At 34.6% G+C, this 13,660-nt stretch overlaps 1 protein-coding gene across 2 annotated transcripts in view; it reads right to left on the bottom strand.

The window, feature by feature from the left end:
- The window catches only part of PLXDC2 (plexin domain containing 2), a 463,014-nt gene that overhangs the window by 133,844 nt on the left and 315,510 nt on the right, over window positions 1-13,660 (bottom strand). For both annotated transcript variants that reach the window (XM_025396216.1, XM_025396218.1), the window contains 2 exons: window positions 7,200-7,322; window positions 2,844-2,962 (listed from right to left, as the gene is read on the bottom strand). In XM_025396216.1, the coding sequence (XP_025252001.1) occupies window positions 2,844-2,962; window positions 7,200-7,322 (242 nt within the window). The remainder of the gene's footprint in view (window positions 1-2,843; window positions 2,963-7,199; window positions 7,323-13,660) is intronic.

Consider the following 13,660-nt stretch of genomic DNA (forward strand, 5'->3'; position numbering starts at 1 on the left):
ACACACTTCTGTTTTGACAAAGCCTCCAGTTGGTGAGACCTAAGTCCTCACACTTACTGACCTTGCGTCTTTCCAGAAACTTGACCAGTGTTGGTTGAAACCGTTGAAAACAAACATTTCAAAACATCACTGTGCAGTTCCAGCAATATACTAGATTGCAATGAAAACTAGAAATGAATAAGTTCTTTTGAGAATTTTTCTCTCGGCGTCCAGGGAGTGTGACATAAAAATATGATGGGCTCTGATATAAAAACATAGCCCTGATTTTAGCTCTTTGAGGAATCGCCAATGGCTGAACTGCTTTCCCCAATGGCTGAACTAATTTACACTCCCAACAGTGGTGTATAAGCATTCCCTTTTCTCCACAACCTTACCAGTAAAACTACATTCAGGCCAGCAATCCCATTACTGGGTATATAACCAAAGGAATATAAACCCATGTAACCAAACATCACCTGTTTCCCCAAAACCTATTGAAACAAAAAACTGGGTAGAGCAAAGAGAATTTTTAGGGTAGGAAGGATGCTGTATGACACTATAATGATGGATGCATGACATTATACATCCTTAAAACCCTTAGAAAGTTCAGCATCAAGAGGGAACTCTAATGTAATCTAAGAACTTTGAGTGACATTGATGCGTCAATGTCAATGTAGGTTCATCTATTGCAACAAATGTGCCACTCTGGTGGGGTACATTGATGATGGGGGAGGATGTTCAGCAGGGGAAGAAGAGTATGTTCAAACTCTCTGTATTTTCTGCATCATTTTGCTGTGAATCTAAAACTACTCTTAAAAAATAAAGTCTATTAATTAAAAAAATAAATAAATCATTCTGCCACAAAGACACATGCATGTGTATGTTAATTGCAGTACTATTTATAATAGCAAGGACATGGAATCAGCCTAAACGGCCACCAATGATAAACTGGATAAAAAAATCAGGTACACACACACCATGGAATACTATGAGGCCATAGAAGAAATGAGATCACGTCTTCTGCAGGGACCTGGATGGAGTTGGAGGCCATTATCCTTAGCAAACTATTGCAGGAATGGAAAACCAAATACCACATGTTCTCACTTATAAGTGGGAGGTAAATGATGAGAACGCATGGGCACAAAGAAGGGAACAACAGACACTGGGGCCTACTTGACAGTGGAAGGTGGGAGGAGGCAGATCAGAAAAAATAACTATCGGCTGGGTGCGGTGGCTCACGCCTGTAATCTCAGCACTTTGGGAGGCCAAGGCGGGAGGATAACCTGAGGTAGGGAGTTCAAGACCAGCCTGACCAACATGGAGAAACTCCGTCTCTACTAAAAATACAAAAATTAGCTGGGCATGGTGGTGCATGCCGGTAATCCCAGCTACAAGGGAGGCTGAGGCAGGAGAATCTCTTGTACCTAGGAGGCAGAGGTTGTGGTGAGCCAAGATCCGGCCATTGCACTTCAACCCGGGCAACAAGAGTAAAACTCCATCTCAAAAAAAAGAAAGAAAGAAAAATAACTATTGAGTCCCAGGCTTAGTACCTGGGTGAGAAAATATTCTATACAACAAAACCTCCATGGCATGTGTTTCCCTGTATAACAAACCTACACATGTACTCCTGAACCTGAAATAAAAATTGAAAAAAAAAAACAAAACCATACACTTGGACAAAGAAACACCAAGTAGGACATAGTCTATAATTATATCCTACTTACTCAATTGCCCCAAGTAAATGAAAAATTTCATTAAAAAGTTTTTACAGTAATAGAAATATCTGACATATCTGACAAAAAATAAGAGGGCTATATAAATCTGACATAAATTTTAGAGTTGGCCTATTTGATTGTAATTAAATTATGCTACACTTTACGGAATAGATGAATTTCAGAAGATTTGACCAAAGTGAATTCTTTCTTGATCCTCAATATTCCTTTTATAATCTGGGATTCATTTCTCAAGGAAAAAGTAATCCCTCAGTTGAACATAAGATATCAAGTCTGTATTATTATAAATATCCATTAACCTATGGGTTAATAATGCTCATTATTAATTCTCACTGTTCAGATTTCTCTCATAATTAAAGACTATCTAAAACATTACATTTGTAGTTCCTGGAACTTTATTTTTAATATTCTTAGTCCAACAGGTCTTAATTACTTTGTCAAAAGAGTTGGAAATCAAACACACAGTTACTCCAGTCTAAATATTTTGTAAATTTAAGGCTACAATTTAGTAAATTTTTATTCTTTACTTTGTCAGTTTGTTAAAATGAAACAAACCATAAGTTTAAATTCCCTTGTTCTTTCTGTCACTTAGATCTCTAATTTATCTTTCCTATCCAGTTTCAATAAACATTAGTCAAAGGGATTGTAAGCTCAGCTCTCCTGGAACTATCTCAGTACTGGGTCATTGAGCCACATAAGTTTTCATCTCTATAAATGCTTTTGAAATTAGAACCAAAATATAACACAGAAATCAACAAGGTGAAAAAAAAACTAACAAAATACATAAATACAAACATTTAGATTTAGATGAGAAATTCCTCCAAATTGGATGTTTTTTTCTTAGATGCATTTCACTCTACTCAATAATTACTCAATATAATTACTCAATAATTTTATGAAATTGATGGGTCCTGATGCCAACAATATCAGAAAACAAAACAAAAGAGCTAACAATCAATGCACCCAGAAGATTAAAACTAACCAAAACATTTTTTATTAAGCAAAAGAAACTAAGAGGCAAGAAAATGATTCGAGGATCATGGCTGTAAAATGTCCCTTTCTTGACACTTGGAGGAAAGGCAGCAGTCAAGAACAAGGGGAAGGGAAAGAAATTATCAATACATCACTTACTTCTTTGTATCCGAAGATGATGCGTCCATCTATGAGTAGGGTTGCCTGGAACGTGAAGCTTCCCAGGTTGTAATTATCCTGGAGATGTACGTGGTCCCACTGGACCACAAGTGCTGTGCCTATACACCCATTGTAAAAAGAAGAAATGCAATGAGAAAAACATACGTATCAATTCTGGTGGGAGTTTTCACAAAAATGTTTTTGCATCTGGCCTTCACATCTGGTGATTGTACGATTTCAATTTTATGTGGTTAATCAAATTCTGTTATTGAAATAGTATTTGGAATTTCTTTAAAGGATTGAGTAGTCTCTAAATATTTAGTAAAATATAACCTCATACTAAGGTCAATACTTGAGCTAATGCAGTGTGGGGGAATTTTGCCTTTGGAATTTTATTAATCTAATGTTAATAGATACTGTCTGCTTAAATTTCCATAAGCCACTTTCAAAATGCAGCCCAAGTGGATTGAATGTACTTCAAATACATTTGACAAATGCTGAGAGAGAAAAAAAAAACATTAAAAAAGTTAGGACCACGTACAAAAGACCTGAAAATGTTTTTCCATACTTAGAAATATATTTTTCCACATTGAAGGAGTTCCTTTAACACTAATGGGAATTTTCTCCTTGAGTTCACAACGCTTGTGTTTCTGTCTTTGCTGTGTTTCTTCCAGGAGGCTGCAAGAAGCTCAAAAGGCCCTGGGCTAAGATTTCGAAGCCTCTTGAAGCACACTGGGATGAAACTTCAGTGCCGTATATTACATTCCAACTCACTCTGTCAGTGTTTACTATAAACAATTGACATGAAATAAAAACTGAAACAGTTTAATAGTTACCAGTGAGAATTCACATTTTTGTTTTAACTGACATTGTGTATTCTCTTTTTTTAAAAAAGAAAAGAGCTGCTAAGACTTTTTCTTCACTCTGTTAGATTTTTCCATTTGGTTAAAAAAAAATTATTGCCCAAAAAAGCTGTGTTGAAAATGAAAATCATAGAACTAAAAGAGCAAATCTTATCTCCCAGCAATAAATATCTGATGTATTTAAAAATTACAACTGCATGGAAGAATTAATTTTCAGTAATTATTTGGTGCTATTAGTAATATCTCTTGAGATAGCTGACAGCTTTAAATAGACACTTTATTTCAAATATTTTGAATATTCAATTGTAAGCCCTGAACGGATGTTGAAGTATAGAAATGTACTTTGAGGCAAAACTTTAAAAGTAGAAAAGAAAAAAAAAAGTTTTTTAACCTGACCTTGGTGCTTTTAGCCATTATCACTGCTATGAGTGAAGACCACCCAGGTCTCTTCCTTCCACGGGCAACTCTGTGTCTATATTGGGAAGGAAGGAAGGAAGGAAGGAAGGAAGGAAGGAAGGAAGGAAGGAAGGAAAAAAAAAGAAAGAAGGAAGGAAGAGAAAAGAAAAGAAAAGAAAAGAGAAAAGGAAAGAGCAAGAAGACAATAGCCAGGAAACTTCCCATGATTTTATAAGTATAGGAATTTTCTAATTGTGAAATGCCTCCTAGCTTCTTTTTCCTTCACACATGTCTACAACCCTCAAGCTCTAGTCTCTCCCTTATCCTCTAGCTTCTATTGCACTCTGGTGATGCAGTGAAAACAATGAACCAGAGGGCAGAAGACTTAGACTCGCACCTTGTCTCTATAAAACTTTCCATGTGAACTTGGACACAATTAATCTGCATGAAACCGTTTCCTTTCCTGTAACATGGGGAGTACAGTTTTTGCCTTCAAGCGATTCCTGCATTAAATACAAGAAAATATAGTTACCCTTGACTATTTATGAAAATAAGAGGGCTATATAAATTAAAGTTTTTAATGCAAATTCTGAGGGAGAGATTCCCAATATTTTGTTAGTAGCAGGTTGCTAAAAAGCACTGTTGGCCCGGCGCGGTGGGTCACGCGCCTGTAATCCCAGCACTTTGGGAGGCCGAAGCGGGTGCATCAGGGATCAGGAGATCGAGACTATCCTGGCTAACACGTTGAACCCCGTCTCTACTGAAAATAATAATTAAAAAAAAAAAAGAGCCGGGCGTGGTAGCGGGTGCCTGTAGTCCCAGCTACTCGGGAGGCTGAGGCAGGAGAATGGCGTGAACCCGGGAAGCAGAGCTTGCCGTGGGCCGAGATCACGCCACTGCACTCCAGCCTGGGTAACAGAAGGAGACAGAGCGCGACCCCGCCAAAAAAAAAAAAAAAAAAAAAAAAAGGCATACTGTTTGCACGTGCTAAATTTTATATTATGTAATAGCATAGCTCTCTCAACATTTGCTGATTTAAATTTTCTAACCTGCTGCTGTCTTCTCTAGAGAAGTCTGCTTTCCTAAATCGTTGAATTTCCAATCTTTAAGTATCCTGTCAGTGATTCTAGCCAAACTTGAAAATATTTCAGCAAGTTGTTGTGGTATTAAAAGGGCTTTGTGAAGAGCCTTACAGTATTTAAAAGTGTTTCATTCATTCAATAAAACACAAGCTTTCATTATCATATTGTTTGAACTCAATATTCCTCAATATTAGATTCCTATGGAATAAGTCATTACACAGAAGGTATTTCAATGGGTAAAAAATACATGTTTTCTTGAGTATTAATACTTTTACAATTCCCAGAAATAAAAACTCAGTTTACATATGTAATTATTTTTATTCATTCATTGAATAATTATTTAGGACCTACAGCCTATTAAGTATCTATACAGGATACTGGAGATAAAATGATTTCTTATAAATAGCCACAGTCCTTGTTTTTAAAGAACCTAGAGTTCAGTTGGAGTAGTATACATCAATTTTTAACAATCACTCAAATGCAAGTAAAATTCAAATATTAAGAGCTACCTAGGAACAAGGTATATGAGAATATATGTAGAGAGACTTATTTAATATGTCTTATGATTTTGATAGCAACAGTATAAAGTCTTGGTCATTAGAATCATGTGCCCATGAGTAAATGACCCTAATATCACCTAGTGAATGTCGGAGCTTGGAAAATAGTCAATGTTCACTAAATCTTTTATTATTTCCATAGGATAGATTCCCAAGGCAATTTTGTATTGGAATGATAGAGCAAGTTTCAGATAAGTTTCTGGCTGCAGTTTTGCCTCAAGAATACTGTATTTACAGTCTACTTGCACATCCTTGGGTGTTAGCACCTCATGAGTTTTTAAAAAATGGAAGAGAATATAATAGTTCTTAAAATAATAGAGATGAATCATTATTACAGCTAACATTTAGAGTTACTTCATATTGGATCATATCTTGGTGTTACTCAAGTTGTTCAAAGTGTATTTCCTAAGGTGAATATCTAACTATATTTAATTTCTTCATTGTGCTATTTCGACCTGTAAAATGGCTTTCATTACACTGGTCAGGAGATTGCTCTGAGCAAAATGATCGTATTTCTCCAAGGCTACAGCTACCATCAAGTCTATTCCAACCATGAGCAAATTTCTTCCTTGATCATCACCAATAAGACAAGAGTAGAAATAACTCTGTTCACCCCAATTGCTTGTATTATTTGCAGGCATAAAGTTGTCATTTGAACAAATAAATATCATTTGTGAATGTTAAATACACAGAAAATTCTATACTTAATTAATCGTTCAAATATAAACTCTTTGTTACTTATAATTTATTTTCTCTACCAAAGTTACAGCTTTCAATAAGATGTTGAGATGAAAACTCATTTAGGTTTCCAACGCCTTGAATTTCTTGCTTGGATTTTGGCAGCACTTAATGATATATTCCAGTTTTTTCTCTATTTTATATGTCCCAAAATAGTAATAGCAGGTATATATTGCTCTTGGTATATTTGATAAATCTTAACAGGCTCTCACTCATTTTTTAAAGTTAAGAAAACTTTATTTTCTTAAGTTGAACTACCCACAACTAACTACTTTATACTTTTTAAAATATGTGTTCATCTTATGGATACATACAAATCATAAGTTCTGGAAATTTAATGTCAATATATGCCACCTCCCTCTACTGGAAAATCAGAACTAACAAAATTATTCTTATTTCCATTTTTTCTGATGGGAAAATTGGAAAACTGACTTATTGAAATAGCATCAAATAAATTCATTTGCTTTGTCTGAGGTCTTGTCTACAGCAACTCATTTTTATTGTGTATAGTAGATGTTAATAAACGTGTTGAATGAATGAATGAATGCCATTTGTGTACTTTATAAATCTTAGCAGAATAACATTTGTCATCTCAGACCATTTGCATCAAGCAGTTTACACACCAAAAAATAAACAATTAAGAAAAACATTAACAGGAATCTGATGCTTGAGGTTTAAAAATACACATGCAGCAAAAAAAATAGGCTATTCAATACATACCATTATCAAAATATCTGACAGTTGAATTTCTGGATACACTGGGATCAAAATTTGCCATTAAAGGTGCTATGTACTGTGTGGCTGTTAGCATTCGATGTACAACTTCTCCAGTGTATATGAAACCTAGAATTAGAAAAATAGGAAACATATTCAGAAAAAGAAGCCCATATAAAATTATGATTAAAATACTACAAACTCAATTACAGTCGTATTATGAAAATAAAATGTCATGGTAGCTGGAAAAAAAGGAACGTATTTAATATCTTAGTATCTTATTAACAATACTTGGTCTGGATTAAGTAACAAATTCTTGTATAATTTGGTAGAACCTTGCAAACCCAAAATCTATAACATGTACAATTTTAATTGGGGGAAAAGTGACTACTATCTGGATGAGATTATTAGGCTAAAAATGCTAATACTGCATTATAAGTAACTCAAATATTCAATTTGCTGTTATTAATCCCTTGTTATTTTAACACTAGCTTACCACACAAGTCCTTTTAATGAGTGAATTCATTTTCATAATATTTATTTAAGCTACCATCTCAGCATAGGAATTTTAGAAATGACATCTGGTACAATGCAGAAAATGTTTTGATCTTTTTTTTTTTACTTGAAAGTTGAAAGGGGGCTAAACACCCATGGTGAAGTTTTCACATTCTTGGTTTGCTCAAGCCTCTACATTATCAGCATGCTATCAAGAAGATAAAGTCTATATGTTTACAGATAAGGTGGTAAAACATTGACAATGCACAAATGCCTCCCTATTTAGAGATTTAATCAATGCCAGTCTATTCTAGCAGTTGGATAATGAGAAGGAATTTACTATGGAGGACTTTGGCTTTGAATTAACTTTCAATAGCTCCTATGTTACAAGTCTAACTCCCTTTCTATTATTCACAGTAGGTTTATTTACTTTGTGGATTATCCATGACAAATTGTTAATCCTGTGCTGGCTTCTTGCCTTCAAAGTCTTTAGCTGCCTGAAAGGAGAGTCAGCTCAGGGATTGCTAACTAATTTTAATATTAATCTAAGAAATACACAATTGAGATACATATGCAAATACACACACACAAATAAAATGCAAGGCAAATTATTTGTGACAATGCAATTGTAATGTTTGGGCAGTCATGAGTTAATTAGATACCCGGCACTAATATAAATCATTTTATATTAATAAGATAATGATATTTGAAGCTCAAAAAATGTTAAACTTTGATAACTCATTTTATGGTCTGAATAAATATTTCATTGGCATATTGTGGTCTTCATTGTTTCAAATTCCAAACTGTGATGTCTAGGTAAGATATTACAGAATTAAACCTGTAGCTATTTACTTAGAAATTAATTTCTCTCTTTTTGGGAATATCTTCTTTCCTTTGACTACCTTTTAACATTTCATCAAAAGCATAATTGAATAATTTTTTAAGATGAATAGCTAGAGAGCTATTCATCTTAAAAAATATTTTAACTGGAGAAATATTCAATGTGTACTTTTATCATCATGACTTCTTGTTTCTTATATGACTTATTGTTTCTTATTTACCAAGCACTATCTTTCAAAATAAATACCTGATGCTTTAAGCAGAATTTCGTACATTTGTAATTTCACCTAGCTGAAGTGTATTAAAAATATTATGGTGATAAGGTCATTGCTTTTATTATACTTCCTTCTAGATTTTCAGTCATACTCCTAATATCAAAGTGCAATATCACATCCTTAACATTATAAACATGAAGAGTAACTGTTTTCCAGGGTCTCTATTTTTTCTCCTATTCTCACCAGCATGCATTTATAATCTATCATTAAAATGAATACGAAAATTCTATAGATACCATCTCTTAAGGGAAATGTTTGAATTAGACGCTGAAAGTGTTATTTCCGAGAAAATAGCTCCAAGCAGGTTATTTCTCTTCTTTATATTCTCCAAGTACAAACAGAAGAAACTGCTTAACTTGGAGGATGGAGGTCAGTTATTCAAGGAAGGAAGATAATTTTACATAAGTACAAAATCCATTCTCCAAGACAACTTTGTAAGAAGAACACCAGCAATACCTAGAAATACACTGTTGCAAAATATAAGAGCACTGATGATTTCAGACACTTCATACTTACTGCTAGTATTTAAATAAATAAAATATATATACTTTCCCCTCAATGTTTCTACATAGATTTGCTAAGAAACTATATATACTTTCATAGATTTGCTAAGAAACTTCTCTCCACTCTCAATAACCCAGTTTTCAGATGACAGAAACCATTAACTATTGTTTCTTTTGATCAGGAAACTGTTCCCCAAATCTACAATTTATCAAATGTCAAGGGTGAAATTTCAAATTGTTTCCAAAGAACTAAGTAGAAACATAGAAGAATTTGTTAACATGTATAAGCCACAGATATAGTTTTTAATTATTTTGTTACTAGAATATTAAAATAAGTTATGTTACTATGAGTATTATGGTTGCTACAACCACAGTGAACAAGAAACTGCTACCACAATTACTAGCATGTCTGGTACTTCTATTACTACTACCACTACTAGTACCACCACCACGAAGAATTACTATGAAATTCTGACAGGCCCCCGTGTGTGATGTTCCCCTCCCTGTGTCCATGTGTTCTCATTGTTCAACTCCCACTTATGAGTTAGAACATGCAGTGTTTGGTTTTCTGTTCTTGTGTTACTTTGCTGAGAATGATGATTTCCAGCTTCATCCATGTCCCTGCAAAGGACGTTAACTCATCCTTTTTTTATGGCTGCATAGTATTCCATGGGGTTTATGTGTCACATTTTATTTATCCAGTCTATCATTGATGGGCATTTGAGTTGGTTCCAAGTCTTTGATATTGTGAATAGTGCTGCAATAAACATATGTGTGCACGTTTCTTTATAGTAGAATGATTTATAATCCATCAGGTATATGTTTTAACCATTTTATTTACACATCTCTGTAGCCATTTGAAGAGCTAATCATACAATGTCTCCTTCACTTACTATATGATTCTACTATAAATAGCACTCATTTGCTCATCTGCCTTTGCAGAAAAGTGGTCATTTATGCAGATAATTTGGGACTGAGAAAGATATCTTCATGTAAAAGAATCAAGTAAGAGAAGTAAACATATTTTGTTCTTTGAATCTCAAATAATAGCGAATATATGGCCACTCTCTTTTGCCTTAGCAATTAGCAAAACCAGAGTCAAATTCTGAGATTGGTTGTAATCAACAGCTTTGTTCTTGTACCTTGAAAAATTTCCTTGGGCCGCTTTCCGTAGGTGGTCTCTAGTCATGTGAATAATCTGTTTTTACATCTGTAAGCCTCATCGAGTCAGTTGGGGGATTCTATCATTGTAGATCTTGTCATGAATAAATCCCATTCAATCATTATAGATTTATTAACCATAACTATGTATTTACTAACCTGAAATATTATTCTGATAATGATGAAATTAACCAGTATCTATATAGGCCTTTGCTAATTATATTTTTTCTTTTTTTTTTTTTTCTGAAACAGAGTCTTGCTCTGTCACTCAGGCTGGAGTGCAGTGGCATGATCTTGGCTCACTGCAAACTCCGCCTCCCAGGCTCAAGCGATCCTCCTGTCTCAGCCTCCCAAGTGGCTGGGATTACAGGCATGCACTACCATGCCCAGCTAATTTTAGTATTTTTAGTAGAGACATGGTTTCACCATGTTGGCCAGGCTGGTCTTGAACTCCTGGTCTCAAGTGATCCACCTGTCTTTGCCTCCCAAAGTGCTAGGATTACAGGTATGAGCCACTGCACCCAACCTTCATGTATTTTTTTTTATTGTGTTCTTGCACTAACTTTAAAAAAGAATAATGGTGCAGTTAGTATTATTTTCATTTATTAAATGAAGTATTTAATAAGGCTAGGTAATTTGCCTAAAGCCACATGGCTAGAATAGGTCTTGTGATTCCAAATGTTATGGACTCTTTACAGTATATTTTTGCAGTCATTTTGTGTCCAGCCTTACAACAGATACATTAGAAGACAGAAAGCTAGGCAGTATTATTTTTACTTATCTTGACGTCATTTCTAAGGCAATCACTCTGTAGGAATGCTGACAATCCCCATAAACAAGTTAAAATTGCCACTGGATGACACTTTCCATAATTATCCAGTAAGGCCTCACTTAACATCTCCAAGTTCTTGGAAACTGTCACTTTAAGGTAAAATATGTAAGGCAACCAATTTCAGCACTGGCTAACTGATATCAGTAAGAATTAAGTTCCTATGGCATATTTCTGGATACAAAACCTCACCAAACTTCTAAATAAAGTGTTCCAAAAACACTTATTTAAATAAACTTGAGCTCTACATACATTTAAGAAAGGTTAATAAAAACAGATAAGATAATTATTTATCCAGTTATTTTGGTTCTGGGTCACAGGTGGCCTGAGCCTTTCCTGGCAGCTAAGGGAGTGAGGCAAGTACCAACCCTGGACCAGATGCCATTCCATCACAGGGCACATTCCCACATACACCCACACTCAATCACACTGAAACCATGTCGACATGCAGTAAATCTGATGTGTACATCTTTGGAATGTGGGAGGAAACCAAAGTACCCAGAGAAAGCCTACGCAGACATGGGGAGAACGCGCAAACTCCACACGACAGTGGCCCTAACCAGGAGTCAGTTTTTTGTGTTTCTTTTCTCATCAACATTGAAGAATGATGTTGAGCAGAACAACTTTATTCAAGGATCTGCTATATACTCTCCCTCATTGGATTTTATACTTAAACAAGGAGGTTGAGGAAGAAAAGACCTGTTCTGTCTGTGTGAAAATTCCAGCACTTATGCCTTAGAGCAGGGTGTTGGCCACCTGAAATCATGCTACTTTTATAGTAATACTAAAGGCTCTTTATTTTAATTGGAAGATTTCATAAATAGATTTATATTATATTCCTCTATTGCAATTCACCAAATGAGATGTAAATTGATATGGGAATCACACACGATGAGATAATTCATTTCCTAGTAGAAGAAAATTATTTCCTAGTGATGTGACTAAGTTACTTAAACTCTGTGTAGTTCAGTTACCTAATCTGCTAAACGGGAGTGTAACGGAGTCAATATCGTTGGGTTGTTGTGATGGCTGAAAGAGTGAATACTGTAAGACAAATGCTTAAAAGTTTGCAGAAAACCAATGAATCACTTATATTTGCTCAAATTTTTACCTCTTGAGGCCTTTTCTATGAAGCCTTTACAAGTTAATCTTGGACTTACGCTAGGATATTTATATGACTTTAAAATTGTGTGTCAGACCTAAATGTACGACATGTGTTTACCTGCCTTATTCTTGTTTGAGTTAAGGTAGACTATTGATCCCAACTACAGGATAATAGATAACAAAAACCTGAGTGTCCAAAATTCTTAGTTTGATATATTTCTCCTTACATTCTGATGGAACAAGCACTTTGTAAAAATGTTAACCTCCTATTGGTTGCAAGTGGTTGTTTTGTTTAATTGGAAGTGTCATCGTAATAAAAGCAGCACAAAGAAGCTATAATTGCTTGTGAAACACTCCGTAAAACTTTAATGTGTAAGGTACTCCATAAAATATTCTACTTCATCATCTTTTAGTTAATATTTTGGACCCAAGAGGAAAGGTTGGAGTTGATGGGTATGCCTGTAGGGCATTGAACATTTGTAGCTAAATGTTGTCTTTAGAGTGCAAATGATAATGGTATATGCCATCTTTATTATATGACATATGTACTGTTATCTCTACACATTAATCAAATAGATCTGAAATTTATGATCTTTCATCCATAAGGATTTGAAGACCCACTTCCTTATCATGATCTCTGACTAACCTTACATGTGTTCCATTTCTTCTATTCATGAAGAATTGAATTATTTAACTGCGTGTTTGCATTTATTGTTTGTCAATAACTCAGTGTTGTTGGTGGACAAGTTGCTTGAACAACTTGATGAGGTCTCAGAACAATTCGAATTATGTTTTGCAAAAGTTCTATTTTGTAAGTCACAATACATTTCACGTGCTATAAACTACCTTCTTTAATACAAATACTTGTCAGATTTTTAAACAAAACCATGTGTGGCAGCAATTGATAATCTGAAAATGAAAAGTTGTGGTAAGTTATTTGGTAATGTAACTGTCCGACAGCTGCTACAGTGCAATGACAGGTTTTATGTAACAGACTTCCTCTGAATAAAATTGGTGCTAGTGGACCAATATGAGGATATTGGCTTGTATTTGCAAACTAGACGGTTAATAAAATAAAATGAAGGGAAGAAATAGAAGCATTCAGAAATTCATGTGAGTTTACTAATCACTGGTTCCTAGGAAGAAACCCATAATACTGTCAATCACCAAATACTTTCCCTTTACAATTCCAACCAGCTATCAAGTTAAAATATATCAAGGGTCTTTTATATTAAAATATAGCCATCAGTTCTTAGGAAG

The sequence above is a fragment of the Theropithecus gelada genome, chromosome 9 (assembly GCF_003255815.1).
Source record: "Theropithecus gelada isolate Dixy chromosome 9, Tgel_1.0, whole genome shotgun sequence".
Taxonomy (NCBI): Eukaryota; Metazoa; Chordata; class Mammalia; order Primates; family Cercopithecidae; genus Theropithecus; species Theropithecus gelada.